The sequence below is a fragment of the Puntigrus tetrazona genome, chromosome 16 (assembly GCF_018831695.1).
Source record: "Puntigrus tetrazona isolate hp1 chromosome 16, ASM1883169v1, whole genome shotgun sequence".
Lineage (NCBI taxonomy): Eukaryota > Metazoa > Chordata > Actinopteri > Cypriniformes > Cyprinidae > Puntigrus > Puntigrus tetrazona.
The window spans coordinates 12,236,277-12,254,904 of record NC_056714.1 but is presented as its reverse complement, the minus strand read 5'-3'; the positions used below and the strand labels follow the sequence as shown (position 1 = coordinate 12,254,904).

Here is an 18,628-nt window from a genome sequence, read left to right as displayed (position 1 = left end):
GGGCAGGTGTCTGAGCAGGTCTGGTTCGTAAAATCTCTCTCGACCTTGCCAGGAGTTTCAGCAACTTTATTTTTGGACCAAAATACCCCTAGCAGAACAGCTTTGGAGTTTCCAAAGGGTGCTGCAATCCGTCGGGAACGCAGGGTGGGTAAATTGAGTTGACTGTGAGAGATAACTGCGCTTCTTTCACGGGCCGATTCTTGTCCCTGGTACCCTTAAATAACACTTTTGCGAAACGTACAAATTAAAATCTGACAGTTCTAAGCTTAATGGCTTTTGCAGGCCGACGGTTATATTTTCCCCTGCAGTCTGGAGAGAGAAAAACCGTACGAGCCACGTGTGCTTGGCTGCAGTGCAGCACGCCACTAAGTTTATACAGACACACACTTGTCTTAAACACCGACTACCAGTTCCTGCAGACAACGGCAGTGAATCACTTGGACGTTTGACTGTCGACATGAAGTCTGGTCCACATTGTGGATAACGCTAGCCAAGAACCGCCTATTTAGACATGAAAAAGCCAAATGACTGACATGTGAAGCTGCCGTCCGCAGATGTACAGGATGTTTGAGGCAGGTCCAATTTGAAATCAGATCACTTTAAAAACTAAACAAGTATCTCAAATAAAAAGCTTTCAAAATACTCGTTGTCATAAAATTGGAGTAAAAAATACTGTTGGCCTAACAATTAAAAATTCTTGTAAAGCAGTCATTTTAACATTCAGTAATACATTGTTAAAATCCAAAGTTTGTTCTGGTATTATTATTTAATAGACCTGAGGTAACATGAGTCGTATTTTATACATGTAACGAATATTAATAATTACTGTAACAAATGTATTGCTCAAAATTGTATGTATATATATATATATATATATATATATATATATATATATATATATATATATATATATATATAAGCATATCCTAATATATATATATATATATATATATATATATATACATAATACACACACACACAAATACACACACACACACACTATCTATGTATAGAGATATATATACACGGCCTAAACCCCCATATATATGATGTGTGTGTGCCAAAAAATGTCATATAAATAAAATGTTATTTAAAAAATGTACACGTATGTGAATTATAATGCTGATATATTATATAATTCACAATGAACACAGCAGATGGAAACCCAGCTATTTTGGCGGCTTGTTAACTTGTAAAACATAACTTGCAGGCACACTGCAAGAAAAGCCATTTTTGTGTCAAACGAGCATCATACTGTCCATATATATGAAGCATGTATGGTTCGTGGGTGTGCTGTCTGAGACTAAGAGTCACAGGGGTAACATTAACCTCTGAAGTGAGTTACATGCATACTACACTTCCAGAAAAACTACACGGTTTATATTCTTAATGGGTTTTATGGGTGCTGTCTGTGACACTTAATCCTTCGTGACACGGAGATAGCCATAGCCATCCTGCTTCCACACAATGACACAGATGTTAATCTAGGATAAGGCTTACGGAGGTAATGAAGCCTGATTCTGTCAACAGGGTTTAGGGACATGAGATAAACAACGAGACTGTAAAGAAATATACAGTAAGATAATGTGAGTCTAAACATGCTACGGTTATTCTTTTTTTTTATATGGCAGAAAGATGTTACCATGGCATATATGCGAGTGTTTTTAAAACTGATCACACAGGTTATAAATTAAAAAAGCTTTTTCCAGCCAAAACGAAATTAGATTATAACGTTTTAAAACTCCAGTATGCTTGACACAAGCTGAGAAGTATGTGTGTTTATGTATGTGTGTGTGCGACACACTTCCCTGGCATTCATATAAAGTTGCTGCATTAGCTGTTTTATATCGATTGAGAAATCAAGCATGGAACATATTTAAACTAGATCATAAACGTTGCGGCGTGAGGGCCTATTAGCAACAGGAAAACTTTACCACACAGTAAAAATCAAGCAAGGGCCTTGGTACGTATAATTTACACATCCGTCATTCAACAAGCAACAAATGGGAAAATAATTCCTAAACAATCTGATGCAGCCAGAATCTGCTGACTGAGCCAGAAATTTTAAAGGGTGAAGATTGAGTACAAAGTGTTTTTCTCACCATTTATATTTCATTTGAAGCGCAAAGGCATATTGTTACTCACCTATGCAGGCATGGACCCTGACAGACAGCTGTGTTCTCAGGACAATACTGTGCTTTCTTCCTCTCCTAAAGAAAAAAAAACACAAAATAATAAATCATCAGGCTGAACATTAATTTGAAAAACTTAACAGACCATGTCGAACCATGTGATATGATATGAAATAATATGGACCATTTATCCATATGATGGACAAAAGTATCTTTCCGAATATATATACATTTTGTTAATTTCATATTCAAAGAAACACATAAACATTACATTGCAAAATTACATTACAATACTTAAGATATATACTGCACGCAGACAAATAATTGCAACATTTGGTAAAAAAAAAAGTCATGTCACTGTTTGGACGTTTACGATTACATTTTCTTACATGTTTAACGAAATTAAAACAGAAAAAGCGAAGCAAAGTGAAACAATACAAAACAAATAAAGCAAAGAAAGACACAACAAAACAAAACAGCTAATGCAAAACGAAGTGAAACAATAAAAAAACTAAGCAAAACACAACACAATAAAGCAAAAGCAATACAAAAAATGCAAAACAAAGCTAAGCGAAACAAAACAAAACAAAGCAACAAAAGTAAAAAAGCAAAACAAAAGTAACACGAAAAATTCAAAACCAAAAAAGCAAAAGAAAACTAACAAAAACTGAACTACAAAAGCAATACTAAAAACAAAGAATAATAATAAATTAACAAAAAACAAAGCAAAATGATAAAAAAACAGCAACAAAATAAAAACTAAACAAAACCAAACCAAAATCAAAAACGTTTAGATTAGTAACGGATTGGAAACCAGTAAAGTTTGTGTGGATCGAATGCTAGACGAAGTTTCACAGGAGTAAAGTTCAACAATCTTGTGTTATGATTGATCAACATACAAACAAGCTTCTCCCAAACATTCATTTGGAGCTCCATATATAGGAGAGCATTTTAACATGTCACAAAGCAGCCAGCCTTATTTATATACACTTATGAAGCTGAATTATTGTTCCACGGCACATCTGTTTACACCAGAAGCCTGATTCTGTGTTGCATCTGCTCTTACTGTATATTTAGGTCAGGTGAATTAAGCTTCTAAAGTCTTGAGAGACTAAAACCATGTGTGGCCTTGAGCTCCGAAAGACAGTAAAAATCCAACTGACTTCCTGTGACTTACAACGAACTGCCAAGTGACTCATGGGAGGGAGAGTCTGGACAGAGCGAGTGGGTGAAGAGCGGCATGTTGTGAAAAAAAGGTCAGATATCGTCCGGGCTCCCCCTGACCTGGAGAGCAGAGGTGGCTGTGGGGATGACTTGTAGGTCACGCACTCCATATAAAGAGTGACAGACGAGTACGGGCACAGACCCAACCCCCGTCTCTTCCAAAGATTATCAGGCCTGATGAACGGAGGATCTGTCTGTCTCATGAATAACTGGAAGTAAACACACAATGGAATGAGATGCAGCTGCGTTTGAGTTGGAGGAGATGGATGGATGCTTAACGTTCAGCTTTAGAACAAGTCGACCAACCGCAATCCGGATCGGCAACGACTCTAGCAACATCCGTGTGGGCCGAAGCCTCCATTTACCAGACATGAGATAAACACACGAGGTGGACAAGAAGCAACACAGTAGAGAAATGCAGACAAAACAGAAACTCTGAGATTGGAGAAAAGATATTTGTCTTCTGAAAGATTGTCTTCCTACAGTGTATGATACTGCAAGTTTGCTTCCCAAAAACAGGACGGCAACACGGAGACCTGTAAACAAATGTTATAGAATGAAAGTTTGATGGTCTTGTCTGGTTGGCAGATAGGGGCATCTTCAAGTGACTACCTAACTTCGGTCTTCAAAACGACCTGCTGCTCATCTAGAACCCTTCACTGATTAGCACAAAGCATATTGTTCAGGCCAGAGTAGACATGCATTCAGTAGCAGATTGAAAGTACGTGTTTAAAATACTTTGAAAACATTTTAGAAAACATTTTCAAATACAACGTAGTTTCACTTTTTCTAACGCTAACTCAAAAAACAATTAAAGAAAAAACAAGAAGAATGATTACTAAACCATATTCATACTGAGAAAATAAATAATAGGTTATATTTAAGTTATATTTTATTATTATTTACTTTTTTTATTTTACATTATTATACATTTTACTCAATGTTTTAAAATGAAAAAAGTTTTCGAATTTATTCAAAATATATAATATTATTTAAAATTAAATTAAATATAAAGGCACATGGGACCCTGGACCACAAAACCATGCCATAAGGGTCAATTTCTTTGAAATTGAGATTCATTCATCGTCTGAAAGTTGAGGAAATAAGCTTTCAATTGTTGTATGGTTTGCTATAAGGCGACATTTGGCTGAGATGCATTTGAACGTAGAATCTGAGGATGCGAAAAAATATAAATATTGTGAAAATCGCCTTTAAAGTTATCCGAATGAATCGCTAATCGTCCTAAGCGATGCATTTTATGAATCAAAAAAGGTTCTGATATATTTCCGGTGTGAAATTTATAAAATATCTTAATAACCTTTCCTATTTTTTTTTGTTTAAAAGATGTAATTTATATTTGTGTGTTTTTGGTTTTTAAGATACCATAACAGTATTTTATATTTTAACCTATTTTGTAAACTAATGCCATAATATAATAATATTATACAGAGTGTATAATTTTCAAAACAGTCATTTTGAAGTGTTTAAAAATCTAAAATATGGCTATAGGCCAGAGACACAGACAGCATCTGTCAGCACAACTTTTACTAAAGCAACGTGACAACACTTGCAACTTAATCTTTCTGCCATTGAAGCTAATGAGTAACTGGATCTATTTCATAATGAACTTGCGCTTTCCTCGCCAGTAACATTAGCCTGGCTACTAACCATAACCGTACTCTACAGTGCCCTACATGCTCATTATCAAATTAAACGGCGAGTCTAAGAATATGCCTGAGATACCCCGAGGAATCCAATTTTCTTGTTCCTGGAGCAATACGGAGAAGCGCTGAGGAGAACTGGATTCTGAGGGTGAAGCTGTATGTCTTGGCTTTTCGTCTTGGCTTGATACTGTGAGAATTTCTGCGTGCGGGTGCCTGCCAAGCGACTACATGGCTGTGGACGGTCTAGCACATACGGTACGGCTGACATAGCGTGTATCATCCCGCACTGCTGTCCGCGCCATTTCCCAGAGCGCAGCTCCGCTGGAGAGAAGATCTGCAGCCGGATGACTCAGACTTTTTTCCACAGCTCGCGGCCCAATGATTTGAGTTACCCAGACAAACGTGCCCAGCTTTGTGAAACAGAATAGCCCCTGCAACCTGAGATCTGTTTGGGGCCAAAAGGAGAAAGCGTCTCCGACATCGGCCACGTAACACCAACTAAAGACACAGACAGCCTCATTATGCTTATCCAAAACAAATTATCCTGACGTTAGAATTTCACTAACATGAAGAGACCTTTCTGTTGCATGAGAAGACAAATATAAGACGGTTGCGCTGACAGTAATGGGTAAAAACCAGTTGATAAGCGAGGAATTTCATAGTTTGGCATTAACGATCTAGGGTTCTGCCAAATTAAATTGAAATGGCAAATGGAAACGTTATGCCAAAATAAATTCAAGAAAAGAGCGTTATCAGCATGTTTAGCAGCTTACTGCCTGGGATTCAAAGCCAAAACCATTCCTTTTAGCAAATGTACAAACTCAAAATGTGACATTTTGTTACAATACAATTTATTCTTCCGTATTTTTTAAATATCTGGTGGCAAGCTGGAACTTCATGCCTGCTATTAAAGGTACAACGATATGCAAAGATTTCATATTAGGTAGATGGTCCCGTAATACTTTGGTTTAAAGGACTCTTATTTTAGTCGAAAGCTTTAATTGAATCCTCAATAATGGAATTTGTTTCATACAAGCACACAGTTTTTCACTTCACAAGACATTCATTGGTCGTGTGGATTACATTTGGATTACAGTGATATTTTTTATCAGATGTTTGGACTCATTCTGATGGCACCCATTCACTGCAGAGGATCCCATTGGTGAGCAGGTGATACTTTCTAAATTTCTCCAAATCTGTTTGGCAACATCCTGGATGACCAGAGGGTGAATAAATCTTTTACTTCTTTGTGAACTCTACCAAAGCACCACTCAATTTGTCTCCAAATAACAGGGTTCCTCCACCTCCCAAATGCAAATCTGTCTTTGGCTTCAATCCCTCGCAGCCTTTTTATATGTATTTGTGACCAGTTAAATTCTGTATAGTGTCTATCCTAACTAAAGTCTCTAGCGGTATAAGTGAGTGATGTATCCTGGCAAATAAATGAACAAACTTAACTTCTGCAGGTTAATCATCACAACAGACCATCAGAGCAAATGCTTGTGAGGAAAGTCAAAGTGTAAAGCATACTCAGACCTCTGAGATGAGCTAGCACAGTGTTCTGCTTTTTACTTACTCCCAAACGCCTTATAAACTCTGATCCTGGCCCCATGCAGGCTCTCCTGGGTCTGTGGAGTTATGCCAGGCTAACTTTTACCAACTTTGACTCCTCACTACATGCCTGTTTATGGAATATCACACTATGAAGTCCCATAAAGACACAAAAGAAGGGGGAAAAACGGGAGAAAATTACAGAGAGACGACCCGTTGTCGACAGGTAACGTTTACCTCCTGCATATTTGGACTTGGTTCAAAAACAACCATTTGCCTATGGTGCAATTAAAAGCAGACTATATGCAAGTCCTCCTGGAACAAATAAGCTAGAAATTAAGTTTCTGAGCACCTGGTTCATTCACTTCTCAAGTATTTCTCGACAAAAAGCAGCAATATTGGTCAACTGGCTCAAGTTGAAAAGGAAACCAGTTTGAAAACAATTGTCTCTGCAGTGCCATTTTGCACCACTGGTGGTGCTAAAGCTCCACAGAGCCTAAACTATACTTAGCTCGAAGCACCCTAAATCTATAAATATAAGAAAAAAAACAACTGCTAAAGTACTATCACCTGTCAATCTATTCTCTATAACAGAGATCATGGTAACACATACACGACACCTCAGTGTTTCCACACGTTCGACCACAGCTCCTCTGCTTGCCATCTACTTCAGCAATAAAGGAAAAATCCAGCGGTCCAGCTGAGCAGCCTCCTACCCCTCTATCCATGTAATCCGCACAAATATTTGAAGCGTTCCCATTAAAAGAACTAGGCGTTTCTCCAGGGCCAGAGGCTAACCGAGTCCGACGACAGCTCCTCCGGCACATCGGCCAGGAAAAAAAAAACAGTTCAAGAAAAATATAAGACGACAGAGAGAGCAAGAGGGAGAGAGAATAGGAGAGGTTTCCATATTTAAAGAAAGTGAGATTTTGGACACATTTATTTATTAATGTTAACGGTTTTCTTCAAAGTAAAAGGGTTTGAGGGCCAGCATTGTGGGAGAGTTTTGAGTCAATTCACAGAACTGTCACTCTTCCCAGTTTCTCCTAGGTTGTGTTATCATTATATCTTACATACTTTCACCAATGTGCATATGTTTTAAATCTTGTATAAATTTTACATCACTTTTAGTTATACTTTTTTATAAGTTGTATTACTTTTCTTTAGATCTTTTAAACTTATTTTGTATGATTTATATACTATTTATAGTACGTAATTGCTTAACTTAGCATTTGTATATTTTAACTTTATTTATTTAATATTTTTAATTATGGTTCTAGGTTTTAATTTGTTCCAATTTTAGTTTTAATAATTTTATTACTTTAATGTAACTTTTTTTCAGATATTTCTAGTAAATTTCACAAATAATTTCAAAGATACAGCAAGTAACATTAAATTAAACAAAAAGTATTTTGAAACAGTATTTTCTAGTCAAACAAACTCCAATCTTTTTATTTTCAACTTTGATGTTATATATTAATATAAACATAATTTTTACAGTGTAGCTGCCATTACATTATTTCTACTTGCATTTTTATGTACAATAAATTTTATACAAGTTAAACTTGAAATTTCAGCTGGTTGGTAACATTTTGTTGAAATTGCGTGACTATTAATGTGAGAATCAAAGCGGCCCACAAAAACAATCTTTACTGTTGAACCCTGGTGTAAGAGAAAAAATTTGTTGGTAGTTAGCCAAAGCTGAGGGTCTGTACTAACAGCAATGTGGGATTAAATTCGGGGCCCTGTGTCAGGCTCCGACAGCTTTTTCTACATGTGGTGGTGTGGTAATGATTAGGACGGTTAAGCCACTATGACATAGAGATATCCACCTTACAAAATGAGGCGTTAGAAGATCATTCCTCAATCAGAGCGCAAAGTGACTTCATATGAGTCAGGCACCTGTGGAATGCGACTTCTAATCTGTATTCATTTCTGATCGTCCCTTTGGAATCCCGTCGCAGGCCTCCAGGTTCCACATCGAGAAAAGAAATCTTTAAGGACACGGATAAGCAACGAAAAGTCACATTTGTATAGAATGACGTTATTCAACAATGTGAATCAAAGCATTGGAGCAATGGAACTGTGAATCTGAACTGAACACCAAAATAAAGAATAAAGCAGAGTTTGGGCATTCATTCCAGGCCTAATGTAAACAGTAGGAAGATGCAGTAGCAACAATGAGGCAGCAACAAAAGGATCTCAAATTATTCCTCCGACCAATTAGTCTACTTTTTTGTGTTTTCAGCAATTGATGAAATGTAGGTCAGACACATCACATGAAGCAAGATAGAAAACCACAAAACGGAGGAGGAGGAGGAGAAATGGGTTCGATTTTAATCACGTACTTCGGCCGAGGTTTTTAGACCCCGTAATAAAGCACAACTGCAGTAAATGGAGGGGGCTGTGAACTCCAGCCCATCCAGGCCATAAAAGCCCACTGTGCTGAATTACCCTGTTATTAACAGTAATGTAGTCCTCCATTCCTGCTCTCCACAGCCCACTCAGACACTCTGCATGGGTCTAATAATGCACACCCTTGATAGCCTCTTGGGAAGTGGTGGGGGGGGTCATGAAGACAGACAGAAGAGCGGAGCAGCATGCCAGTTGGCGCTACCATTCATTTCTCAGAGACCTAAAGAAGTGGCCCTTCAGCCTCTCACTCGTCCAAAAGACATCCATTCACTACGATGTCTTCAACTGCATTTTAAATTTGAGCCCAATCCGGTAGAAAGAAAATGGCGCGAGACCTGCTTCCACACTGACACAAATACATCCCTAAATATGTGTGGCCTTGTCCAATAACGGCCTCAAACGCCAAAATCTAGCATTCAATCACTGGCGTTTGACAGCTTCTGGAAGCTGTATCAACTCAGTGGCTAGAAAAGATAGCAGCGTTGTCAAATAAAACTGTGAGTCAAAAGCCATTCATTGGGGTCAAAGAAAAACTTGTTTGTTTTATCTGGTGTGTTTAAAAGAGATTGCGCCAGTATCTGATCCGTTTGATGTGAGAGTTCACGTCCACTGCGAGCACTAATTCATGGAAGAAGCGGATTAAAAAATAAAAAGGCAACTGTGGGATAAAGTTTAAAATAACTGAGAATCACACAGTGATATATACTAAAGAAATAAATTGTTTAAAATCATTTAAATACATAGATTGGGTTATAAATTTTTACTTTATGAGTCACACATTGTACAAATTTAATATTGCAACTATGGGAAAGTTACACTGAGAGAAATAAAGCTGCACATATAAGAAATAAAAAGCAATTGTATGAAATAAAGTTGCAATTATAAGACAAAGGGACACTTACAATTGTGCAATATAAAGACATTTTGTCAAAAAAGCTGCCGTTTGGAGAAATATAGTCAATTGTGAACTTTAAAAGTAACACTGAGAGATTTATAATCACAATTATGGAAAACAAAGTCACAATTGTGAGAAAGATGTATACTGTGAGAAAGAAATTTGCAATTATGACAAATAAAGTAATAATTAAGAGAAATGGTCACAACTGCAAAACACTGTAAGAAAAACAAGACATAAAGGCATGATTATAATATAAAGTCACATTAGGGAAAAAAAGTCATAATTACAAAAAAAATGTCACATTGTGTGCAAGATAAATTCACACAGCAAGAGATAAAGTTGCAATTATTGGAAATAAACTCAACTGCGTGATATAAAAGTAACACTGTGAGTTACAGGAAACTGAATCACAATGGTTTCAAAAAAAAGATGCATGACTTCCAGACTAATGCCATGCATATAAAACTGCAAGCTCAACAGATTTTGGGGTTTAATAGCGTTTTAAACCTGCATTAATTTTAAAAGAAGCAACTATTCTTGGACTTTGCTCAACAAGACAATTAACTCTGAATCCTGCCAGCGTTCTTAAGACCGGAGGCTGACATCATCTGTGCCCTTGCCAACCAGTCAGGTATTTTGAGGGCTGGCTGAATAGAGGCCTGTCATAGAGCTTCTGTGGTATGTGCTGAAGATAAAAGAACATGTGCTGCGAGATTTTAAGGTCTTTCTGATAGCTTTAGATGGAATGTTTTATGCAATGCACGTGACAGGATTGTGCTTATAGTTGCCTCCAATGTAACAAAATGTGAATTAAGACTGAAATGTAGGTATTAAGAAAATAATAGCCAGAGGCCAATTGAGAATCAAGCCAACACCTTCAACTTTCACCTTCTAACATGCTAACCTCTTCTAAAGGTTTTTAAGGAAACAAGAAAAATGTATCCATCCGTTGGCCCTCTGAGCAAGAATCTTCTCAGCGTGAATGACTATTAGTACACAGTTAATATATGTTTGTCTATTCTAATATTAAATTTTAAACACATATGCTAAAAGGGTGGCACATCCTGATTTTGTGTATTTTAATCCAAAAATTTTATCTTGACCATATATCTACACCTAAACCTAACCTAATCCCTGAAAAAGGAAATGACAGATAGCACCACACACTGACTGTAAGCCTTAAATTCACAAAAATTATGAACTGGTTATTCAGATCCGATCGTTTAATCACGTCGTTCCAGGATCAACAAAGATGTTCGCACTCAGCAAAATCAGGTACAGTCTTTTGTTTGTTTGTTCTGATTCGTTTAGGGTTTTTTTTGACAGTTCTGGAAATCCAAACATGGAAATCATTTAAGCAATAATTTAGGCAAAAGTGAAAATCTGACAGCATTTATTCGCCTTCATGTCATTCCACACCAGAACGCTGTAAATCTTCAGGCAGCTCTAAAGCTCCAAAAATGTCAAAAAAATAAATACCATAAACAGACTGAACTTTCAGAGAGCTAATGCAACTGGATTAGTGAACAGATCATACCTCTGAGCAGTTTCTTTTTAAGGGGTTTATGAACTAAAAAAAACTAATTTCCCTTCATCTTGTGGCATAAGTCAACATACTATAAAAACATGGCATAAGTTTCAGAACTCAAATCTGTCTCTTCAGTTCAAAAACACCTTTTATTTTTGGATGATTTTATGATTATTGCCTCTTCAGCCCCACCCACTGATTCATATATGTAGCAGGACGAGAGGAAATACTAGAGAGACTCAAACACGGGATTACTCCATCAACAAAACCACAGAGATCCACACAGAGGATTACAAGTAAGCTGTGAAAAAATGACCTTGCTTGCAATCCTACATCAGGTGCAAGATCAGTTACACTGCATCGCGAATCCATTTCTCTTTCAGGTAAAGAGCAAGTGCTCAGAGTTCATCAGATATAGAACAATATCAGTTTACTCTTGGGGATTTGTCGTGTCAGTCTACACCACAGTTGTGTTGTTTTAATAAGCAGTGTGCCACTCATGTACGGCGTAGACTTTAGGAAAGATTGTGAGATTGAAACTGTTTGTTTGCTTTACTTCACTCTGGATTCATTTTTACATTACAGTCCAGCTGAAGCTTTTCAGAGAGATATAAGTGATACACATAAGTGCATCGCTTGCATTACATTACGTGGCCAGAACAACTGGGGACAAGGTGACGCTAAAAGCTCAGAAAACTGCATTAAGCACAAGGAGGGAGGGAGGGGGGTGGTTGTCAGCGCTGCTCAGTTTTTGGCCAGAACAGAACCATACCCTCAATCCAAACTATATGCTGTCAATCATTTTTGACGACAGTGGTCGAGAGAGAAGTAGAGGACTTTGAGAGTCAGAGAGCATTTGCTCTCTAGATCTTCTGCATTAAAAAAAAAAATAATAATAATACCCATTTTTTAACCCATGTTGTTTTCAGAGTACATCACACCATGTCCATCTAATTATAGTCTGATCATAGCAGTAGGCATTTATTACTCCCAAGCCTTGAATGCACCAAACCTTTTTTTCTGCCAAGAGGGTCAAAAACAAAAGAGAAAAAAGCCTATTGCTTGTGATGTTCCTGATGTAAAAATCTTGAGAACATTATATAAATCAGAGAACATTCTAAAATAATAAAAAAAAATGCATTTAATGACCCATTAAACGCACTAATTGATTCAGTTCACAAATCGGAGTGAATAATTCATTCATGAAAATCCACTTTTACGGTAATATATGGAGATGAGCAGTTGCTGTATAGAAAACAGCTGCTTGAAGATTCTTTAAAATACATTCCAATATAGAAAGACATAGGGTGTGAAACAACGTGATTTTTATTTATTTTTTATTTTTTTGCAGTTGCTTACCCTCCATCCTCCTGAAAGCCGTCAAGTTCATCTCTCTGCTCGGCCAAGGTGGACTCCAAGTCCAGATAACTGCCATTATGAGACAACTGTAAAGCACAGTCATCGAGCTAAGAGAGGAACAGAATGAAAAAGACAGATTTAAAAAATATTCATACCCAAAAAGAATCAAAATAACTTCTTAAAATCATTATTACTCAATCATATCCAAGAAATGCCAGTGCACTGGACATGCATAACATCATGCTGAGCCTTGACATGTCAGCTATGTGCTTTACAGGAATGCGCCATTATTTTTTATTCATAACATCGCACAGCTTCATAAACACTGGCATATCACGCTTAAGCCGTCCTTTTATGCGTTGATTCATATTTCACTTGGGTATTAACTCATTGACAAAGATACTGTACAAAACTAGGTGTTACTAAAGCTTAAAAGTCATTATGCTGTCATGTTTCTGCACTACCTTCATTGATAGCCACATTTTACCAGAACATAAATGAAGAATCCAAAGAACTTCAAAGCGCTCGTATTCAAAGCGTTCACACTGAATCTGATTTATAGAAGTGTTGTGAGAAGCCCATCCACACCATTTGGAGTCTTCAGAGGTCTGCTCCGTTGGAGGCCTGCCTGTTTGTTGACACTCAATTACAACCCAGTGATGGGATTTGAAACCTCCCAGGGGGCCGTTGCCGGGCAGCAGCGTGAACTGTCAATCAACTCGTGAACAGGGTCACCTACGACTCTAAACATGCTAATTACACGCACCGTTCCCAGTTGACTCCCCCCAGCTCCAGATCAGGCCTTTAAGCCCCTGCCTGGCTTACCAAGCCACATCCAGCCCCTGGGACAGGTAAGAATATCCTTCATGCGTGGATACCAAGAGAAGTTTACTTTTGTCCGCATGTCTAGAATACCAAAGGGGTCTTTGCTGAAAGTTTCTGTTCTCACCTGTAAGATCTGTGGAATCCTAGTAGTTTTGATTTGCATCGTTAGGAAAACACATACTTGGACAACTGATTTAGCTAAAATTACCATAAAGCTACCTCAGGAGTACTTGTGCAAGAGTTAGAATGAAAAGACTTCAATTTCAAGCCTAAATATAGGGCATGGGATACCATTTGTTCCAAACATATTTGGATCAATAAGTATCAGTGATAAAGAAAACACATTAGTTTAAAACATATATGCCGAATGTACTCTTTTGTATTCACACACTTTTATACTATTTTCGTATTAAATACCATTATTTAGAAAGTTTACGAAATGCCTCTGTGGAGTACCTCTTTAATAAAATCATTACTTCTAAACAGGTTTTTTAGGAGAGTCACACCACATGACATCACTTCGCTAATAACAAGTCAAACAATCCAATATTTGTTTTTAGTTATTTTATTTATTTAAATTTTTTATATTTGTATATATTTTTAAAAATAATATGTTAAAATATGTTATGAGAGTCGCACCAGATGACAATGTTATTAAAAATGATATTTTATGACATTTATTCCTGTTTTTGTTTTTCTTTTTATGCTCCACATAACTTGGTGGACTAACGTTTTTCAAAAACTGTCACCATCTTCTCAAAAAAGAATTTTAATTAAAAATGAAAAATTATAAGAATTATAAAAAAAAAAAATAAAAAAAAAAATATATATATATATATATATATATATATATATATATAAAAGAGGTGTATTCAACTGATTTTATCTATGAATTGCACTGTAAATTTATTTTTAAATAAATTAACAGATCTGACCACAAAAAAAATAAAAACTGGCTACCCTGAATAGAGCACCTAGCCCAAACCAGACTCTGTCGGAGAAATAACTACAACCTTTGTGCATGATTAATCCAGCCTAGAGTTTTGGGCTATGTTTACCATAAAGCCACTGTCTTTATTTCTTCCTCTATCTTGGGCAGCACCTAGATAAAGACGACAGACTTTGGAGCAGATTGCAAAAGGCCTGGTAACAGGATTAGCGCTCTTCTCCACCTCCCAACACCTTTGACTGCCTGTCTGCTGTGAATTACACACCAGTCAACACCATTAGGTGTGGCAGCTAGAAACCTTAAGCCCCTTTTTACAGAAATTCCGGAAAAGTAGTTCCGGTAACTGTTCCGGTACTGCAGGGTTCATTCACTCACGCTTACAGAGCTTTTGCGTTTTCTGTGCTCGCGAATTTGACAATATCATGTCAATAAACGACAACACAGCTAACAATAAAGGGAGTTGGAGAAGGTCGAGAAAAATGCAAAATCAAAATACAACAATAGCTGCAAACTTCAGTGTTTTCCTGCAAAAATGTCTGGAATTCAAGCGATTTTTTTTTTTACAGAATATCTGAGCAATTCCAAAATTTTAACCTGAATCGAGGATTGCTAGCTTCATGTTAATATCAGGGAATGTAAATAATACCAGTTTATTTTAAAGTGACCGTTCATTGAACTGTCTGAATGGAGACATAACTAATCGTCTTATGGAGGTTCTGTACATCTAGGCTAGTTTCAGCCTCGTCTGAACCCGATTGGACGTGTTTCTTAAAGAGGCGTTTACGTAAGACGTCTTGACGAAGCAAAATAGAATGCAACTGAACGTTCAAGGCTTGTTTTTAAAACGCGAGCTATTTTTTAACTTGACAACACATGGCGGGATGCTCGAAAAACATACAATGGAAAGGCATCTATATAAATCTGAATGGCGACAGTGTTTTATTGAGAAATTAAAGGGCACTGCTTTTACAAAAATGCTTTATCTTGAAAACTGACCGGCAAGGAATCAATCAGCACTCTAATTAAAGCAATACCAAACCTAAAAATATAGGAAAACAAAGTATGAATCACTTGCTAAGTAGATGTTGTACTAAGTAAATGTTTGCCACTGAAATTCTTGGAGCCATGGACCAAGTTTGTTATAGGTCCATTACAGGGCCAATTACGACATTTATTTCTATCAGTAGTCTTGGTTGTACAACAAGTCTATTCTGACAAATTGGTACCAAAACATATCCTAACATTAACAATCCATCATTCAATTTCCTGCCACAAATTACAGTCATTTAATTAAAAGTGGACTGCAAAAGTGAACGGAGGATGCTACTGTAACTGGTAAAGGCATTAAAGCCAGAAAAGCTTTGATCCCACGGCTACTGTATTCAGTGGCGCCCAAACACCATGTCATGTCGGAGAAACAACACAACATGTGGTCCGCCATGGCAACGCTGACTGCACCGTTTCATCTCTCGAGGGTCTACATTTCTCATCAAGCCGTAAAAACCCAACAACAAGTTCAAGCGAAGCACGATATAGGACAGGGGACGAGAAGGAAAAGGATGAGGGCAGTTACAAATAGAGAGAGTTTAATTTAACATGTCCTTAAGATAGAAAGAGTGCCACACAAGATTACAGCCCAGATCTGAAGCTGACAGGAAATCCAGACACACAAGCCAAAGTCGGCCTATATTTAGGGCACATGGACTTGTTGGAGGCATGTCTGCTAGAGGTATAGGTTTGATGTGAAAGTAATCATGAAAAAAAAAGAAAAAGAAAAAGAAAAACAAGGAAGTTCCACTCATTCTCGTTCCATTTATCAGCTTTAAAGCCGTTTACGATGGAGCAGGAATTTTAGTCCTTAAGTCCCAGATGAAGAAAAAAGTACCAAATTGTTTAAAGGAAAATTATTAATTATTAATGATATTTATCAAAAAAAAAAAACGTTTAAAAAATTTAAATGAGCAGACCCACATTAGTATTAAAATAAAATAAATGAAAATAAAAAATAGCTACTGATAAAATGGTCTATTGAACAATCCTCCGGTTTATCACGGAAAGTTTGGAAAGGTTTATCACCTCCAGCTTATCCTGACCTGAACGTTTTGTTACAGAAAATACCAGGAATGCAGATTGGATCATAGAGAGATAATCACCCAAAAATGAAAACATTGTTCCAAACCTATTTTTTTGTTTTTCATTTTTACAGATTTTTTTTTGTTTTGTTTATACAAAGTCAATGGTGCGCAATGTTGTTTCGATCCCAATGTTTTTCAAAATGTTGTCTTTTCAATTAACCAAAACAAATATCTTAAAGGCATAGTCCACCCAAAATAAATTTGTGCTATTCATTTACCCTCAAGCCATCCGAGCGGGGGACTTTTTTTACGCATCATTGTTCGTTGCTTTAATAATATAACTGTGTGCATGTTTTGGTGGAAAACTAAATATTTGAACCGGTTCCTTGAATCAAACTGACCGAAAGGACCAGTTCACAAAAAAAAGAAACTTCCCTGTTTGCCTCGGGCTTTAAATTACAGGTAATAATGTTGCAAATAATTTTCAGTTTCCTGCATAGAGCATTGATTTCACTTAATAATTAAACCTCAATATATCATCAGATCGTGGGTGTTAATATAACACCATCGTGGGTGTTAATTTTTGCTTTGCATTTGACTTGCATTTTATAAATCACCAAGGACCGGTTTTCATCTAAAATTATTCTTTACTGCACTTTCAAAGAAAAAAAAAAAAAATAATTTTTGGGGTGAACTATCCCCTTTACAATAACAAGAACTTATCCCGAATCATCTCATAACTTCAGGCTCTGTTAGATTAAAATAACTCAGACTTAGATCTAAGACTAAACTCTTCCTTTTCAAACACTGCAAACATTAAAGTGCCTGATACCGCGGGATATAAATCCTCAGGCAAACATTATATATAGCCCATTACGTTGTTATAAGACCCTTATGTTAGACCCTTAAACTAAAGTGTTGCACTTCGTTCTCGAGCCAGAACTCCCTTGTCTTGGCTCGAGAGTTGTAATGTATTTACAACTTCAAGAGGCAGAACGTAGATTGCTTCCTAAGAACTTGGCAGGGTAATTGAGTGGGGGAAAAAAACATTTTTTGGTTCATTTTTTCCTCCTCGCGGTCTCCAGCTGTGCTCCGTCTTTCTCAGATTGACCCAGATATTTCTCTGCAAGGGACCCCGTGCAGGTACTTCATATTAGTCACCCGGCCGGGACTCTGATAAGCATCAGACGGATGCGCCGGAGTTCCAGCGGTGGGCTCCGCTCCATGTGTTTCACGTCAGCTGAACCGCAGGATCAATCAGACTGCAGCAGAGACTGCCAGGTGCCTTACATTACTGTTAACAGAGTAAAAACGAATGGGAAAGATTCGCCCTTCGTCATGTGCATTCTACAATCTCAATCTCTCTTTGCTCTTTATCATATTCTAACTGGAGGAAGTGTTTCATAAGGCTCACAGTGACGGTGTGAGATTCACCACGCTCTCCTCAGAATGACATCAGCCCCTTTAATAAGCGTCTGACTCTGCCTGAAATCTCATTTTCACTTGTTTACCACCCTTGCGGTAAGGCAAATGCAAGCCAATAAAAAAGTAATAATGTATGAATCTATTGAAACACCAAAAAAAATTGCATTTCTGGCATTATGATTAGTATAAAGATAAGTTGGTAAGGATTGAGGTTGGGCTAGCAGTTCAGATTTATTATTATTTTATTACATTTTAATAATGAATCATTTATATGTATGATTTATGTATTATTCATGAGCAGACAAATTTTTTTTCAAAGAAAACATTTTTGTTAAATGTTACATTTTCTTTATGCTGTACAGACAATTGTGTTTGTAAAAGTTTACTGCTTAAAATGATTTAAGAAATAATTTTTGAATGTTTACAAATTCATTATTATTATATAAACTATTTTTTTAAATTATTAAGATATAATGGTGTCTTTCAACTTCATGCTCTGTTGTCTTGCCCTATATACATATATATATATATATATATATATATATATATATATATATATATATATATATATATATATATATAT

General features: G+C 36.7%; 1 protein-coding gene across 1 annotated transcript in view; it reads right to left on the bottom strand.

Annotated features, from left to right (window-relative positions):
- Positions 1-18,628, bottom strand: part of fhod3b (formin homology 2 domain containing 3b) — a 136,762-nt gene that overhangs the window by 111,080 nt on the left and 7,054 nt on the right. The window contains 2 exon segments of the mRNA XM_043260340.1: positions 2,146-2,210; positions 12,772-12,878. Of these exon segments, the coding sequence (XP_043116275.1) occupies positions 2,146-2,210; positions 12,772-12,878 (172 nt within the window).